Consider the following 13,246-nt stretch of genomic DNA (forward strand, 5'->3'; position numbering starts at 1 on the left):
GGCGTATCAGTGAATTACAGCATCAAGAGTCAAAGGACAGGGCCATGCGGCCATTCTTTGCTTGATGCACGATAGTTATCAACAAGCTTTAGTGCAAAGTTGAATGCAGACAAATCACAAACTTAAACACAATGTGCCATGTCTGTCTATTGTCTAAGTTTGAGTCTATAACTTTTCTTCTTTCATCCTGCAAAACCTCTATATTCTACCCATCGCTAGCCTTTGACTCCATGCTTCCCTCCAAAATGCAAACATAAGCTCTCATACTGTAAGCAGTTTCTTGCACAAAGGAACATCACCATTAGTAACCTCCTTCACAAACTCAGGGTCAGGATCAAAGAGCATAACATGGAAGTGTTCCACGGCATGAACACTCTTCAAAGATTTCCAGTTCTTAAACCAGATCACCTATTGCACAACCAATTAGCTATTCCCCTTTTCTCACATCCACTTTTCACTTCAATCACAACTACACTTTGTATCAAAGAACAACATAAATAAAATAAGATAAGATAAATTAAAAACACTCACATTCTCACCTCCCACCCTCCTCCCAAACACCTTCTCCACCCATTCTTCCACCTCCCGCCTCGCCTCCGCCGTCAAATCCCCATCCGGCCCCTCCACCAACGCAAACTTAGTCCAAACAACCAAATGCACAATCCGCCCATCAATCCCATACGGCCAATCATTCCACAACACCTTCCAATCGCTCTCTTCCTCAAACAGCCCTCTCCCCTTGGCCTCCCTCTCTCCTTCTCCCCACTGCAGCCGTTCTTCTAGTATAAACTTCATCACGGATCCGTGTTTTTGCTTCAGGGTGTACATGAAGGCTAGATAGCGGCGCAGGTCAGATGGCAGCCGTTGGAAGGCGTCGAGGCGGTTGGAGGCGCTGATTGAGCGGACGGTGGGCCAGGAGAGGGGAAGGTAGAAGGCGTCTGGGGTGCTGATTATGGAGAGGTCTTTGGGAGAGAGGTTTTGCAGGTAGGGGGGGCAGTGGGGGGTGCGGTCTTGGGAAGGGATGTTGATTTGCCAGTAGGGGAGGGGGGTCGTGCTGCCCATTGTAAGGTAATAGAGGTTGATATGGCCGGGTAATTGAGGTTGGATGATGGCAATTTGTGGTGTGGGATGGGATTTGTTGGTTGGGGATCAGGCTGTATGTGAAAGGAGGGTCAGCCTTGTGTGTATGGAGCGTTTAGCCGTTCGTTTAATTTATTGTGCATTTATTTTCTCTTCCCCTTTTTCTTCAGTTCTCCTGAGTTATGAAAATAATGTATCCTGGATAGCTTCAATCTTCACCGCAGTAAAGACTCGGAGAGTGAGGCTTGGATTGGATGCGAAAGCGAAGACCGTTACCTATCAACCTTAAGTCCAAGCAAACCGCCTCAACCCATCTCATCTCAAGATCGTCTCCAGGTCTCGCCCCTGAACCCAGCTCGGCTCTCTGTCCTTTTCTACGCGCGTTCACATCCACTCGTACTTCTATTCCTCCCATTGGCCCTCTTCTGCTCCACCGCAATCTCCCGCTCCAACCACATGCAAAAGTGGCAGCAGAGAAAAACAAGCTTCATTCCTGGGCTCTAATCTCGGCAATGGCGTTGGCGTTTCGGCATGGCTCGTCCCTGCTCCAGATCGGAACGATTGGATGCACGCTTGCGAGGAAGGGGGGAAGAGTCTGGATCTTGCTTGCATGCAGGTCCGTTTGCGTCTCCACTCGAATATCCAGTTTCTTCATCGGCAGGCAGGCAGGCATCGGAGCATTTCCTGTTGGATAGAGTGGAGATGTTGTATTGTTTATATATGTGTTCCCCTTCTTCGTTAATTCGTGTGTTTGTTTGTGTGTTTTGTTTCGAGAGCTGTATGGGATTGATTGATTGATGGGGTAGCTGGCTGTTTTGTTTTCTTGTCTATCCACGCACACACACACACACACACTCACTCACCCACACTCGTTTACATACCCACCATCATCATTCGTTTGACAGTCGCTCTTTCTATCTGTGGTGGTGCGAGATTGATCTAGATTGACAGTCGCCTACCTTCCTCTGTTTCACTTGGCAGAGCATCTATTCGCCAGGATCGCAAGATTCGTGTGTTTGAGTTGGACGACGGCTATTTGGAAGTGTGCTTGCTTGCTTGCTGTCTTTCCTTATTCTCGATTAGGACGCCACGAGGAGGAGAAGAAACTTTTTGGGAGGGTTCGAGGCGATTGAAAGGCACTGGGCTGCAACGAAGGAACGACTTGCAAAGAGCATATTATTCGAACTTCCCTTCGAGGGTTGAGATAGGGGATATTCACTACTTGGATGAGGGACGAGATTTAAGGGTATAAACAACAAGCTGAGAGCTTCGCGAACACACACACACACAAAACCGATCTACGGATACGAACAATCCCAGGAGAAACAAGGAACATACACGAAATGGGAGGCAATCCACGAGCAGGTCGACCGCACGTCGTGCGCCCATCTCCCCTCCAACAAGTATCCCACACCCGACCACTGAGCTCCGCACCACCGACCAGCGGCCTGGTCCGCGATCCGTTGTTCTGGAAGAGATTCAGCGTCGCTGTTCACGCGGCGGAAGTCTGCGACGAAGAGAGCGGGAAGGGAAGTGTTAAGAGCGGGAATACGGTTGAGATTAAGGCTGCTGGGTATGTTCTCCTTTTCCTTGGGGACATCGAGCAGAAGACAGATAGAAGATGAAAGGCTAACAGAAGTATCACCACAGAGACGACTGGCTAGCCCAACAACGAAGAGAAAAGAGACGCTGTCGGGTCCTGTGCGTGAGCATCACCATCATCATCTTGGTGCTGATCGCAGCGGGCGCCTTTTGCGGGTGGTATTTTACGCATCATCATGTTGTTTTATGATGACAGCGCGACGGACGGATTATGGCATGATATGGAAAGAAACGAGAACGAGAATTACGAAAGAAAGAAGAGAGGATAACGAATTTTGACGAACGGACGTATGAAAATGGGATAGAGCCGGACATGCATGCATGCATACATAGAAAGAGGAGAGAGGGAGAGAAGACGAGGCAGTCAGCGGAAGACCTGCTCATTCATCACATAACGGGAATTTTTGTGCATACATACCTACCTAAGGCTACTTTATGTACATCAATCAATCAATATCAAATAACCATCATCCACATCCCTAAAGTAAACCCAGAAATTAAATCTCACGTCACCGTCCTATTCGTCCCTATTCTTCGGATGTTTTCCCAGCCGGCAGCTCACTCCCACGTTTCTTTGTTCGGTGGGAAAGTCTAGCCGAGAAAGATGGGTAGATCCGAAAAAAGAGGTGAGGCGACGCGAGAGAGAAAGAGGCGTTCATTAATCGTTGTGAAGGAGTCCGGATGGAGGGGTTTCCGAGGGGGTGCGATGTGCAACAAAGATTGTTGTTGAGGATTGAGAGGGTTGGTTGGTTGGTTGTTTTTGGATGGGAGTGGGAGGATGGGATGGGAAGGCATGTGGGTTTGAGGGGATCTCGTGATTTTTGGGGAGTTTGTGGGGTGAGAGTATGGAGTGGATGGGTGAATGGTTTGGATGGATGGGATGGATGTTTGAGGATTTGAAGGAGGGTTGTGCTGTTGTGTGGTAGGTAGGTAGGTGAAGTGCTTGGCTTTTTGTCTGGAGTTGTGGTGTTGGGATGATTTGGGGTTGTTACATGAGATGGATTCGACTTTTTTTACATGTTTCGTTGTTTATAATAGCATTTGCTGTTTCATTAATCATTTTGATCTTGTATTATTTTTGATTCTATATGTAGTGCATATTGGGCTTTGTTTTTATTTATTCTTCAAGATGTCCTTTGAAAACGCCCAAGACGGATTTCCTGTTTATTGCTCTGGAAGTACTGCATCTTCATCCCATCTTTATTTCTAAGTTTGATGTACATGATATCCGCTCCAAGTCCTAGCAATATAGATACTTTAGCGATTGTGCAATGCTTCAAGCAGAATGCTGTGAATCTCTTCTTTTCACTCTAGAGAAATCGTTAGCCCTCGCTCTAGTCTTCTAAATCTCTCCAGGCAAATAACTACAAGATAGAGTATCCCAGCATCTCACGGACCATTGCGGTATTGGAAGCAAGTGGATTTGGAGTTTAAATGAAGTGTAAGTTAAAATACTAAGAGAAGTCTGCTATCTTGAGAAGTGGGGATCTCACACATACCTCAACAGACGAGAAGCTACTTTCGCTTTCCACTGCGTGCTTCGTCAAAGCGTTAGAACAGAATAAATAGGAGTACTTTAATCAAGAAGGAGAGTCTTTGCTTCCAAGATACTTCTAGTCCTAACTCTTTTGCTTTAATATACTTAACCCAAAAGAAACACCCGCGGTGCGGTTCCATTGCTCCAACTTCCACATCCAGCTTAGACAAGAAAGCTCATCGGGATATCTGGCTTTCATCACAATGCCATATTTTCCGAACCTCCTATTTGAGAACTTCCCCAAGAGAGCGCTTCCATCTATGAAAAATAGAAAATGAAACTGGCCGATCTTCCAATTCTATTCATCGGGGAGAGGAAAGTTGAATGAATCAACTAAGATCCAGTCTCTCCTCACCTCTCTCAAACATCCGTCCAATCACATCGCAGAAAGAAACAAGATCAACAATTGGCCCAGTTCCTCATTATGATTTTCTGAATCTGAAACCCATCTGACAACCAACCAAGAAAGCTGTACCTCCCATCTCAAATCCTCGAATCCAAAAAAACCAAATAAAAAAAATCAGTACTAAAACCAAAAGTTCAAAAAAAAGAAAAACACACGACCCCTTCCTCTCCCCATTCCTCAAACTCCCCTCACTTACCCCCAAGATTCCAAAGCACCCAAAAAATTCCAAGAAATCAAAGGGGGCTCTTGGCAGCATAAATACTCCTCCCTCCTTCCTCCATCCGTTCCATCCGTTCGCGTTTGATCCTTCAGCCCTCCCTCGCACCCTCGCACCCTCGCACTAAAGAACCAATAAGCTTTAAGCTTCTTTTTCAAACACGCGAATCGTGAATCCTTCGAGCTTCACGCACGGGGTATGGATTGGATTGGATTGGAGCCTGTTAGTGTGGTCTATGTTTGGGATGGGATGGGATGGTGATGGGGCTGAGGTACCAGCAATGAGGTGAGCTACTGTAGGAGCTTGAGCGTGAGCCTCGCTGTCTCGATGGTGGTGTGCAGGCATTTGTAGCTTCATTCGTTTCATTGTTGTGAGATTTTGTTCACTCATTCATCATTTTTTCACTCATTGTACTGTTTGTTCTCCCTACCTTTTCCCTCTCAATCTTTATCCGGGTCGACTGGACCCCTAAACTCTCCCCACAATGAAACTCGACCAGCTCTTCCTAATCCTAATCCTCCACACCCTCACCCTCTCCGTTTCCGTCTCCTGTTCCCACATCCCCGCGCTACGTACAAACACCTACCACCCTCCCCTCCTGCGCGCAAGAGCAACAACAGCAACGACAATCACATCCGCAACGCCCCTCCAAACCGCGCTCTGCGGCTGGCTCGGCGGCGACCCGGGACAACCGTGGACCTGTGCCGTGGACGGCGAGTGCGTGATCGCGACGGCGAAAGCGACGAATGCTGTTGGGTGCTGTGTTTCGGGACGGTGCGCGAGTTTTAGGACGAGTTGCGTGCCCGCGACGGCGGTGTGTAATAGTGCTTGTTCGAGTAATAAGGAGAATTTGATTTGGTATGCAGATCTCTCTTTTTTACATAAAATGAAATGAATGATGGGAGGAAAGCTGATAGGGGAGAAATAGTTCAAATGATGCGCCGCTGTGTGCGACGTTTACTTATCCGGGGGATTATACTGAGTTGCGATGTGTGAGCTCTGCGCCGCCGACGCTGCAGGTGGCGTTTACGTTCTCTGGGTTCACGACGCCGTTGCCGTTGCCGAGGATGTTGAGTACCATGACGAGTTGTGATAGCACGGGGCGTTGTATACCGGATTTGACTATTGAGACGCAGACTCCTTCGTCTTCAAAAGTTGTTGGTTGCTCTGAGATAGAAATGAGTGAGAGAAATGCTAATTGAGAAAAATAGACGAGTACAACGCCCAAAACAGGTACCACGAAAACATCAAGCTCACCAGGATCAACTTCTACATCTGGAGCTCCGGCGACCAGTTCCTCAGATACAGGTGCCATCGTTGGAGGCGTGGTTGGTGGGGTCGCTGGAGTAGCTTTGATTGGAGGAGGACTGTTCCTTTATTATTGGCGAAAAAAGAGATCGCAACGGAATGCAGTGATGGCAGCGGGATCAGGAGCAGGAGTACAGAGTCCATATCATTCTCCTCAATCAGGGAATGCTCAGCCGGCCGAGAGACAATCTCATCACCCGCATGCGAACGGGGAACAAGAGGTGTATGGAGGTGTGATGAAAGCGGAGTTACCGACGCAGTTTCATGAGGGTGGTGGGGGAATGGGGACGGAAGCCGTCAAGGTGGACGAGGTTCCAGGGCCGAGAGAAGCGTGGGAGATGGACGGAGTGGTGAGGCAAGACACGCCGTTGATGGAGTTGGAAGCTCATGAAATGGCTGATAGGCGGCCGAGATGAGGTTTGGAATTTCGTTTGCAAAGAATGGAGTTTAGGATGAGCTTCGGAGCATAGCGTGCATTGATAGATGGGAACTAGACTCTGAAGAATATATACCAGAGTTTTGATCAAAGTTGGAATCGAAGCGAGGACAATCTGCTTCCACGGAGGTTTCTAACTTCTCTGGTGATCCCGCATGCAGATATCAACTCTGTCCCGAGAAAAGAAGGAAAAGTGCTTCTTGATCAACAACACGTGTCCGAGGAAATGAGATCGTCAAAGAGTTGCTCCTTGTTGGAATAGAGCTAAAGCTGATGTTACTCAACGATGGATAACTCCGGTTATCCCTCTCGATATCTGAAGTCTGATACCCATTTCAGAAGATCTTCAAGATCCTCGATGGAGTGACACAAGGTGGAGGACATGCTTATGACTGCATACTTCTCAAATGAGATCTTCGAGATCTTCGAGTGAAACAAGGGTCCAAGAAGCTGAGGAATAGAAGAGCCTCGGAATTTGCGGTGTTCAGATCACTATGATTAGGTGAGATGACAGCGGCTTCAGTTTAGGTAATAGCTGAAAGTATTTATTCCGATTATGCGTGCGCTTTTTTCTTGGAAAGCCGTGAAATGCTCGATGCAGAGAGTCGGAATTTGGAAAGAAATGCTCGTGTTCAAACAGAGGTACAAATTAGAATGCTCTTTACAATTCCTCCGTCTTATCCGGAACTAAATTAAAAAGCTATTGTTCCACAACATGCATGTTTTCTTTTGATGTAGATGAGTGATTTAGCCTTGATTTATAATTGGTATTCGCATATGGACTAGGTTCCGAAGCCAAATGAGACATTTAAAAATGTTGATTACTCTGGTAGATCTTCTCCGGAAAGTCTACGGAATCTATGGGGTTGGCGTCTGCTGGCAGTGACTTTCTGCTCCATGAAAACAAGAACATTCATTTTGCAGATTGCCACAGACTGAAATTGCATGAGTAACAAAAAGCAACACGGCAAACGAGACATCAACACTGCTTTGTTAAGCGGATCCAAGCTCGAGACATACGAAAAACGTTGATCCCGCTCTTTTGAGCAAGTAAGACATAAACAGAGATACCAATGATGATTGCTTGTTTTCGACACGGAGAGTGAAGTTTAGTATTTGCACTTGCAAAACCCTTATTTAGGGATTTTTACGCGAGGATGAAGAGATCTGGTAGTGTGCTGCAGGTTTGAACACGTCTTCTGGAGTCATGATCTGAGGCTTGCAGACCGCTGTCCTCTACTTTCGTGTTCCATATTTCGTCAGTCGCAAGAAGTACCAACCTTGTCTCCTTCATGCTGTGTCACCGTCTCAGTCGTCGCCACGTGCTCCGCAACCAACTTCCCCAGATCGCGGATTCAACCCAAATGCCACAGAAGCTTCCCAATGCTTTCCATCGTTCCACCGTCTCAGATAGAGCCAGTCACGTGTGACGTTCCGTTGCGCAATTGTCGATCGGGTTCGCGGAGAATAGGGGAGATGGGAAGAAAGTAGGAGTTCACCGCTGTTTCCAACACACGGCTCGTTGCTTCTTCCTCATTGCTTTTTGGGACTGTCGTATATGATATAATAACGAGTTGGTGTATGGGGACTGAACGACTCAGCGGAAGAAGCACAGAAACGGACAGCTGCAGCTGTACGACCTTCCTTGAAACGGCTGTCTGCTTCTTCGCACTCCCCGAAGCTCAGGCTTCTCTTGCCTTGCGGGGATGAAAGAAGTGGCTGTCACTTTCGGCCCAAGCTCCACCCGTGCTTGGGAGGGCGTGCTGGCTGCTTGTTTGGTTGCATTACTTGCTTTTTGACGTTGTTGCTTCATCTTCGTCCAAGCACGGCCGGGGTTGAGGATTTGAAATATGAGATATCGAAGAAAAGAATTATGACAGAACCAGAACGACCAGAAGCGGATGGGCTTCAGCCTTCTGCAGCGACCCTTCACAATCAGCTGATGGAGCTGATTGTCTCCCCCACACGAGCACACGAGAACCTCGACAGCCACCCGGAGCAAGCACCTGCCTCTTGGAGGTAGTTTCGACAAGCTGAGGATGCGCGGCGTGAAGAGGCTCGAATCTGAGCAGTCGCGTTGGAAGAGAAGAGGTTGGCCGAAAGGGGAAGTGATGAAATGAGGTGAGCATTTCATTTTGGGAAAGCCCACATTGCAGAAATGAAATAAATTATTTCTCTGTGGTGCAACATGAGGTTTCCCCAATCCCTCGCTCTCAACACGAACATCCGCCTACCCCACGGTCACACACAACTCCACAACACGTTCGTGCCAGCAGAGCGAATAGCTCCGAGAAGGCCCCAGGACACCGGGTGGCCGTCCGAACATCATCTCGCTCGTTTCATTTACGAACAGTGCTTTTGTGCTGCTGGCAGTCGCACACTGGGCTTCTTCGAGGGATCGTGAGGACGACGACCGACGGACAGCAGACGAGCAGACGAGCAGACGAGCAAGCCGATTACCCTTCGCTTCTCCTCCCTTACCTACTCCAGACCCGGCACGGTCATGCAGATTGCTTGTGGCGGCCACTGCAGGTAATTCCTTTTCCGATTCTAGTGCATCCTCAACCCATGAGATCCTGCAAGTGTGTAGGGCACCAAGCTGGCGGTTGGCGATAGGTCCGCTTGATATCAAAGAATCGAGTCAAGAAGTCCCAACCGCCGACTAATCTAGTGTGGTTGCGGAAGGTGTGGAGGGGCGGGAGTGAAGAGTAAGAGTGAGAAGAAGCGGTCGGAGGGAAGAAGAGGGCGACTGAGCCTGGCCTGGTCAAGGAAGAGGAGGAACAATAAACACGAGAACGAGGAGGAGGACAACGAAGAAGAAGCATCAGACTCGTCGGGTAAGTGGCGCTTTCAATAGCTCCGTTTCACTCCCGAAATTCTTCGTCTTGTATTCGTGTTCCTTTTCTTCCTTTTGTCTGTTGTTGGTGGAAGCACGAGTGGAAATTGATTCTCTTTTTCTGTTGGTTCAGGCTCTTCAGGCTACAACAGCCTCTCAACTTTAGTGACGAAAGGGCCTTCCGGCTGCTCCTCGGTTCTGGGTTAGGGGCGATTTATAGGCTTCACTCTACAGTACACTCTACACTATTGGCCGCATATCGAACCATATCGGCTGTTGCTCTCAGCCTTCCGAGTCCCAGCTTCCACTTCCCTTTTTCTACAGATATTTCTCTGTTCAACCACAACCTCTCCTGTCAACAGAGAACCAACGGAGAGACCACCAGAGACAATTGCGCCATCAGGAATATCTACGTACAGCTGCTGACAAAGACAAGTGTGCAGCAAAAGTGCGTGAATATTTGAATGCGGACGGCAACAGTATCGGCCTCTTCACGATCGATTCAGCCACGTTCGCGGGCCCTCCAAGACAGGAATCCCCGACCGCATCCATCCCACGTTGTTTCTGCCCCACCAACGCCGTGTGTGCGTGAATCATTCCGCTGGAGGTCCACCAAAGACACCCAAAAGAAACACCTCCACAACCACAACCTCCCAGGAGTTCCTACCACAAGGACAAGGGCCAGGACAAGAACTAGAACCTCCTCTCCACCACTGCAGGTGTGCTGCATTGCAACCATTACCACTGCCAGCAGGAAACGCCATCTGCAATCTCTCCCACTCTTCCTCATCCCAAGTGACGCTCTACCCACACTTGGCGTCACCTTCAAACCTCTCACCTCCACAGACGCCAAAGAAACCCTCCCAAAGCGAGATTATCCACGCCCAACCTACCCTACGAGTACTCCCGACCTAGCATCGGCGGGCACAACACATAATCAACAGCTCGAATCGGCTGGCCCAGTCCCTCGTTCGTGCCGGAAGCCGTATCGTACGCCCTCACACTCGATTAGATAGACTCCTCGTTCATCCGAGCTACACCGACCCATATCTATTCGATACAGCTGTCGCACCCTCCTCAATAACTCAGCGCTACACAACACATCAGACCAAACTCACATGGGCCTTGGACTACGCAGAGGAGACCACGAGTAGTTCTGAGTGCAATGCTACCGAATCCGTTGACTCCTCCCAACGAACATTCTGCCGAGGCAATAGCTGTCGAGGGAGTAGGACATCCAGGAACGAATGAACCCGTCACACAACCCTCTGTTGCCACTCCAGTTAGCAATGTCAATATGGGTCTCGACGAACAAGACGACTTGTCCAATGTTGGTAGGCCAGACGAGATCATGACGGACGAGGACAAGGACGAGGAGATGTCAGAGGGCGAGGGCGGCGGCGCACCGTTGACCATGACCGTGTCGCATGCAGAGGCTCTCAATGCTGAGTTGGACATGCTCGACGCTGAGATTATGGGACCCCAGAACCTCGTGGAGCTTTATCTGGACCAGCACTTCCATCAGTTAGGAGACCCGTACCCGGATCCATTCCAAGAACCGGACTATTACTCGAACGGCCCAATGGATCAAGAAGAGCCGCCCCACGATATCTACATGCATGGAACAGGAAGTCTAGTGAACCTCCCATCAGCAATGTCGCAAGTCTCTCTACACTTGCAACATCTCCAGGAGGAACAAGAGCATGCAGAATCCGCAGATGCAGAGGAGGATCCACATATGGCCCCCATGAACAATCATAGTACTCCCTCCATTCTCTTAAACCTCTTCTCAAATTTGAACGTCCCAAATCTCAGTGTTGCGAATGGCCCACAATGGGACTACGTCTCACCATCTGAGCTTAACAATACAAATACATTGCCAGGCTCAGCAGGGTTGTCACAACCACTCCCACCGCACCTGTGGCCAACTGGAGGATCGACACCCTCGCCTGCTTTGGATGTTGTGGTGCCCGTACCCTCTCAGAACCCTTCATTTCCTGTTTCTGCTGAGCCTCCTGTTGTTGTTGCGGATGACGCTTCTGATGCTGACCAAAATGAAGTGGACGAGCCATTCAATCTTAGCCTAAGAGACTGCCTCTACACTTGGGGAGCGCAAACTCTGGCCAACGAAGACTCGAAAAAGCAACCTAGAGGTCCTTACCTATGGGCACTATTTAGACAAGGAAATGAAAAGCCTAAGATCATGCAACGTATTGACCTCAATGGCGAAGATTGCGATATGCAGAGAATCAACTGGACGGAATTGGGAGTATCTAGATTGGAGGCCACAGTGTACCGAAAGGAGACGTACAAGAATTACCAAAATCTTCGACCTCATCAAAATTCTCCATGGCATGTGAGTAATTTTGTTCTGAATTTTGGCCATGTCATGATACTGATATCACAAGCCTCGTCTTAACGGAGCACGCCCTCACGACGATCAGAATTTCTTCCGATTTAGGCGGATGGATTTCGACCATAACGTCAACCTATCCCATTTTCAATTACGGAACCTTATGGCCTGTGCCTCACGAGATCACGTATTCTATGCTGGCAGATCGAAGATTATGCAATGGAATCCCAGAAGTGGCACACTTTCAGGACGACCTCGCGTGGCTATGGATCTGACTGACCCCATCGTGCAGCCATTCCATTCCAACCATCAAGGAATCCAGATATCTACTCTGACCGTAGGGCATGATATCCTTGTTGCTGGAGGCTTCAATGGCGAGTACGGCTTGGTCAACTTGCGGTCGCCAAAGGGAGCCAAGCACAGTGAAGGTCTCATCACAGATCACATGAACGCCATCACGAACCACATTCAGGTACACTTGTCCCGAAGTTCGTCATTACCTCTAGCTGCATTTGCATCAAACGATATGGGTATGAGAATCCTTGATGTCAATACCAACAAGTTCGTCGCAGAACACAAGTACGAGCACGCGATCAACTGCACAGCCATGTCACCAGATCAACGTCTCCGAGTCCTTGTAGGAGATACCCGACAAGTTATGATCTGCAATGCAGAGACTGGAGAAATTCTGCAGAATTTGGACGGACATCGTGACTTTGGCTTCGCTTGCGACTGGGCAGACGATGGTTGGACTGTTGCCACGGGAAATCAAGATAAGCAAGTCAAGATCTGGGATGCCCGCAAATGGACTTCAAGTTCCGGCCTGGCTCAACCTCTCGTCACCATTGCTGCTGAAATGGCGGGCGTGAGAAAGCTCAAGTTCTCGCCACTAGGATCTGGTAAGCGAGTTCTACTTGCAGCTGAACCTGCAGACATCATCAGTGTAATTGATGCCGACACCTTTACGAGCAAGCAAGTACTTAAGTTCTTTGGGGAGATTGGAGGTGTGGACTTTACGAACGGTGGCCGCGACATATTTGTGGCTAATTGCGACAACATGAGAGGCGGAATTATGGAATTCGAAAGATGCGATGCTGCCGGCATGGATCTCTGGAATATGGACGAGGAACTTTCCGGACAGAAGGAAAGAAGATGCCTCAGACCCAGAGACGGTTATGACTGGGTTTCGGATGATGAAGTGGTTGAGCATCCTAAAGCTCAAGGAACATGGCAACAACGTACAAGACTTGCTGCATCATCTGGATCCTCACTGCAATACTTCTGAAGACTTGGTAGATATTGTACAGCACCGTCTACTTTGATCTTGGCATCTGGTACGGAGTTCTGCATTTACACATTAACACGATACATACCTTCTCTCGGCGACATTATGGTTGGATTGGACGGAAACCACATGGAACCTAGCATCGGTTCCTGTTGACTCGGGAGGACCTTACCAACCGTCAGAGCC

General features: G+C 48.8%; 4 protein-coding genes across 4 annotated transcripts; 3 read left to right on the forward strand and 1 right to left on the reverse strand.

The window, feature by feature from the left end:
* Nucleotides 1–261: 261 nt before the first annotated feature.
* LY89DRAFT_664550 (uncharacterized protein) lies at nt 262–1,062 on the reverse strand (the record flags this gene model as incomplete). The annotated part of the gene is made up of 2 exons (XM_018212778.1): nt 262–408; nt 532–1,062. The coding sequence occupies 2 exons, from the start codon at nt 1,060–1,062 to the stop codon at nt 262–264; spliced, it is 678 nt and encodes a 225-aa protein (XP_018077109.1).
* Nucleotides 1,063–2,188: 1,126 nt separating this feature from the next.
* Nucleotides 2,189–3,038, forward strand: LY89DRAFT_680867 (uncharacterized protein). The gene has a single exon (XM_018214157.1). It carries the CDS (start codon nt 2,424–2,426, stop codon nt 2,703–2,705), a length of 282 nt encoding a protein of 93 aa, XP_018077110.1. The 5' UTR covers nt 2,189–2,423; the 3' UTR covers nt 2,706–3,038.
* Nucleotides 3,039–5,104: 2,066 nt separating this feature from the next.
* Nucleotides 5,105–6,987, forward strand: LY89DRAFT_309916 (uncharacterized protein). The gene is made up of 3 exons (XM_018206623.1): nt 5,105–5,700; nt 5,771–5,999; nt 6,054–6,987. The coding sequence occupies exons 1-3, from the start codon at nt 5,327–5,329 to the stop codon at nt 6,564–6,566; spliced, it is 1,116 nt and encodes a 371-aa protein (XP_018077111.1). The 5' UTR covers nt 5,105–5,326; the 3' UTR covers nt 6,567–6,987.
* Nucleotides 6,988–10,719: 3,732 nt separating this feature from the next.
* On the forward strand, nt 10,720–13,060 carry LY89DRAFT_574855 (WD40 repeat-like protein; the record flags this gene model as incomplete). Its single annotated transcript, XM_018208767.1, has 2 exons — nt 10,720–11,778; nt 11,831–13,060. 2 exons carry the CDS (start codon nt 10,720–10,722, stop codon nt 13,058–13,060), a joined length of 2,289 nt encoding a protein of 762 aa, XP_018077112.1.
* Between the last annotated feature and the right edge of the window lie 186 nt (nt 13,061–13,246).

Source organism: Mollisia scopiformis (genome assembly GCF_001500285.1).
Source record: "Mollisia scopiformis unplaced genomic scaffold LY89scaffold_3, whole genome shotgun sequence".
Taxonomy (NCBI): Eukaryota; Fungi; Ascomycota; class Leotiomycetes; order Helotiales; family Mollisiaceae; genus Mollisia; species Mollisia scopiformis.

What these genes read in the sequence shown, in the direction of transcription:
- LY89DRAFT_680867 (XM_018214157.1), top strand. Translation starts at nt 2,424, where the DNA reads ATGGGAGGCAATCCACGAGCAGGTCGACCGCACGTCGTGCGCCCATCT.
- LY89DRAFT_309916 (XM_018206623.1), top strand. Translation starts at nt 5,327, where the DNA reads ATGAAACTCGACCAGCTCTTCCTAATCCTAATCCTCCACACCCTCACC. An exon ending in AATAAGGAGAATTTGATTTG is followed by an intron (nt 5,701 to 5,770) that starts GTATGCAGATCT and finishes GGGGAGAAATAG; the next exon opens with TTCAAATGATGCGCCGCTGT. An exon ending in CTCCTTCGTCTTCAAAAGTT is followed by an intron (nt 6,000 to 6,053) that starts GTTGGTTGCTCT and finishes TGAGAAAAATAG; the next exon opens with ACGAGTACAACGCCCAAAAC.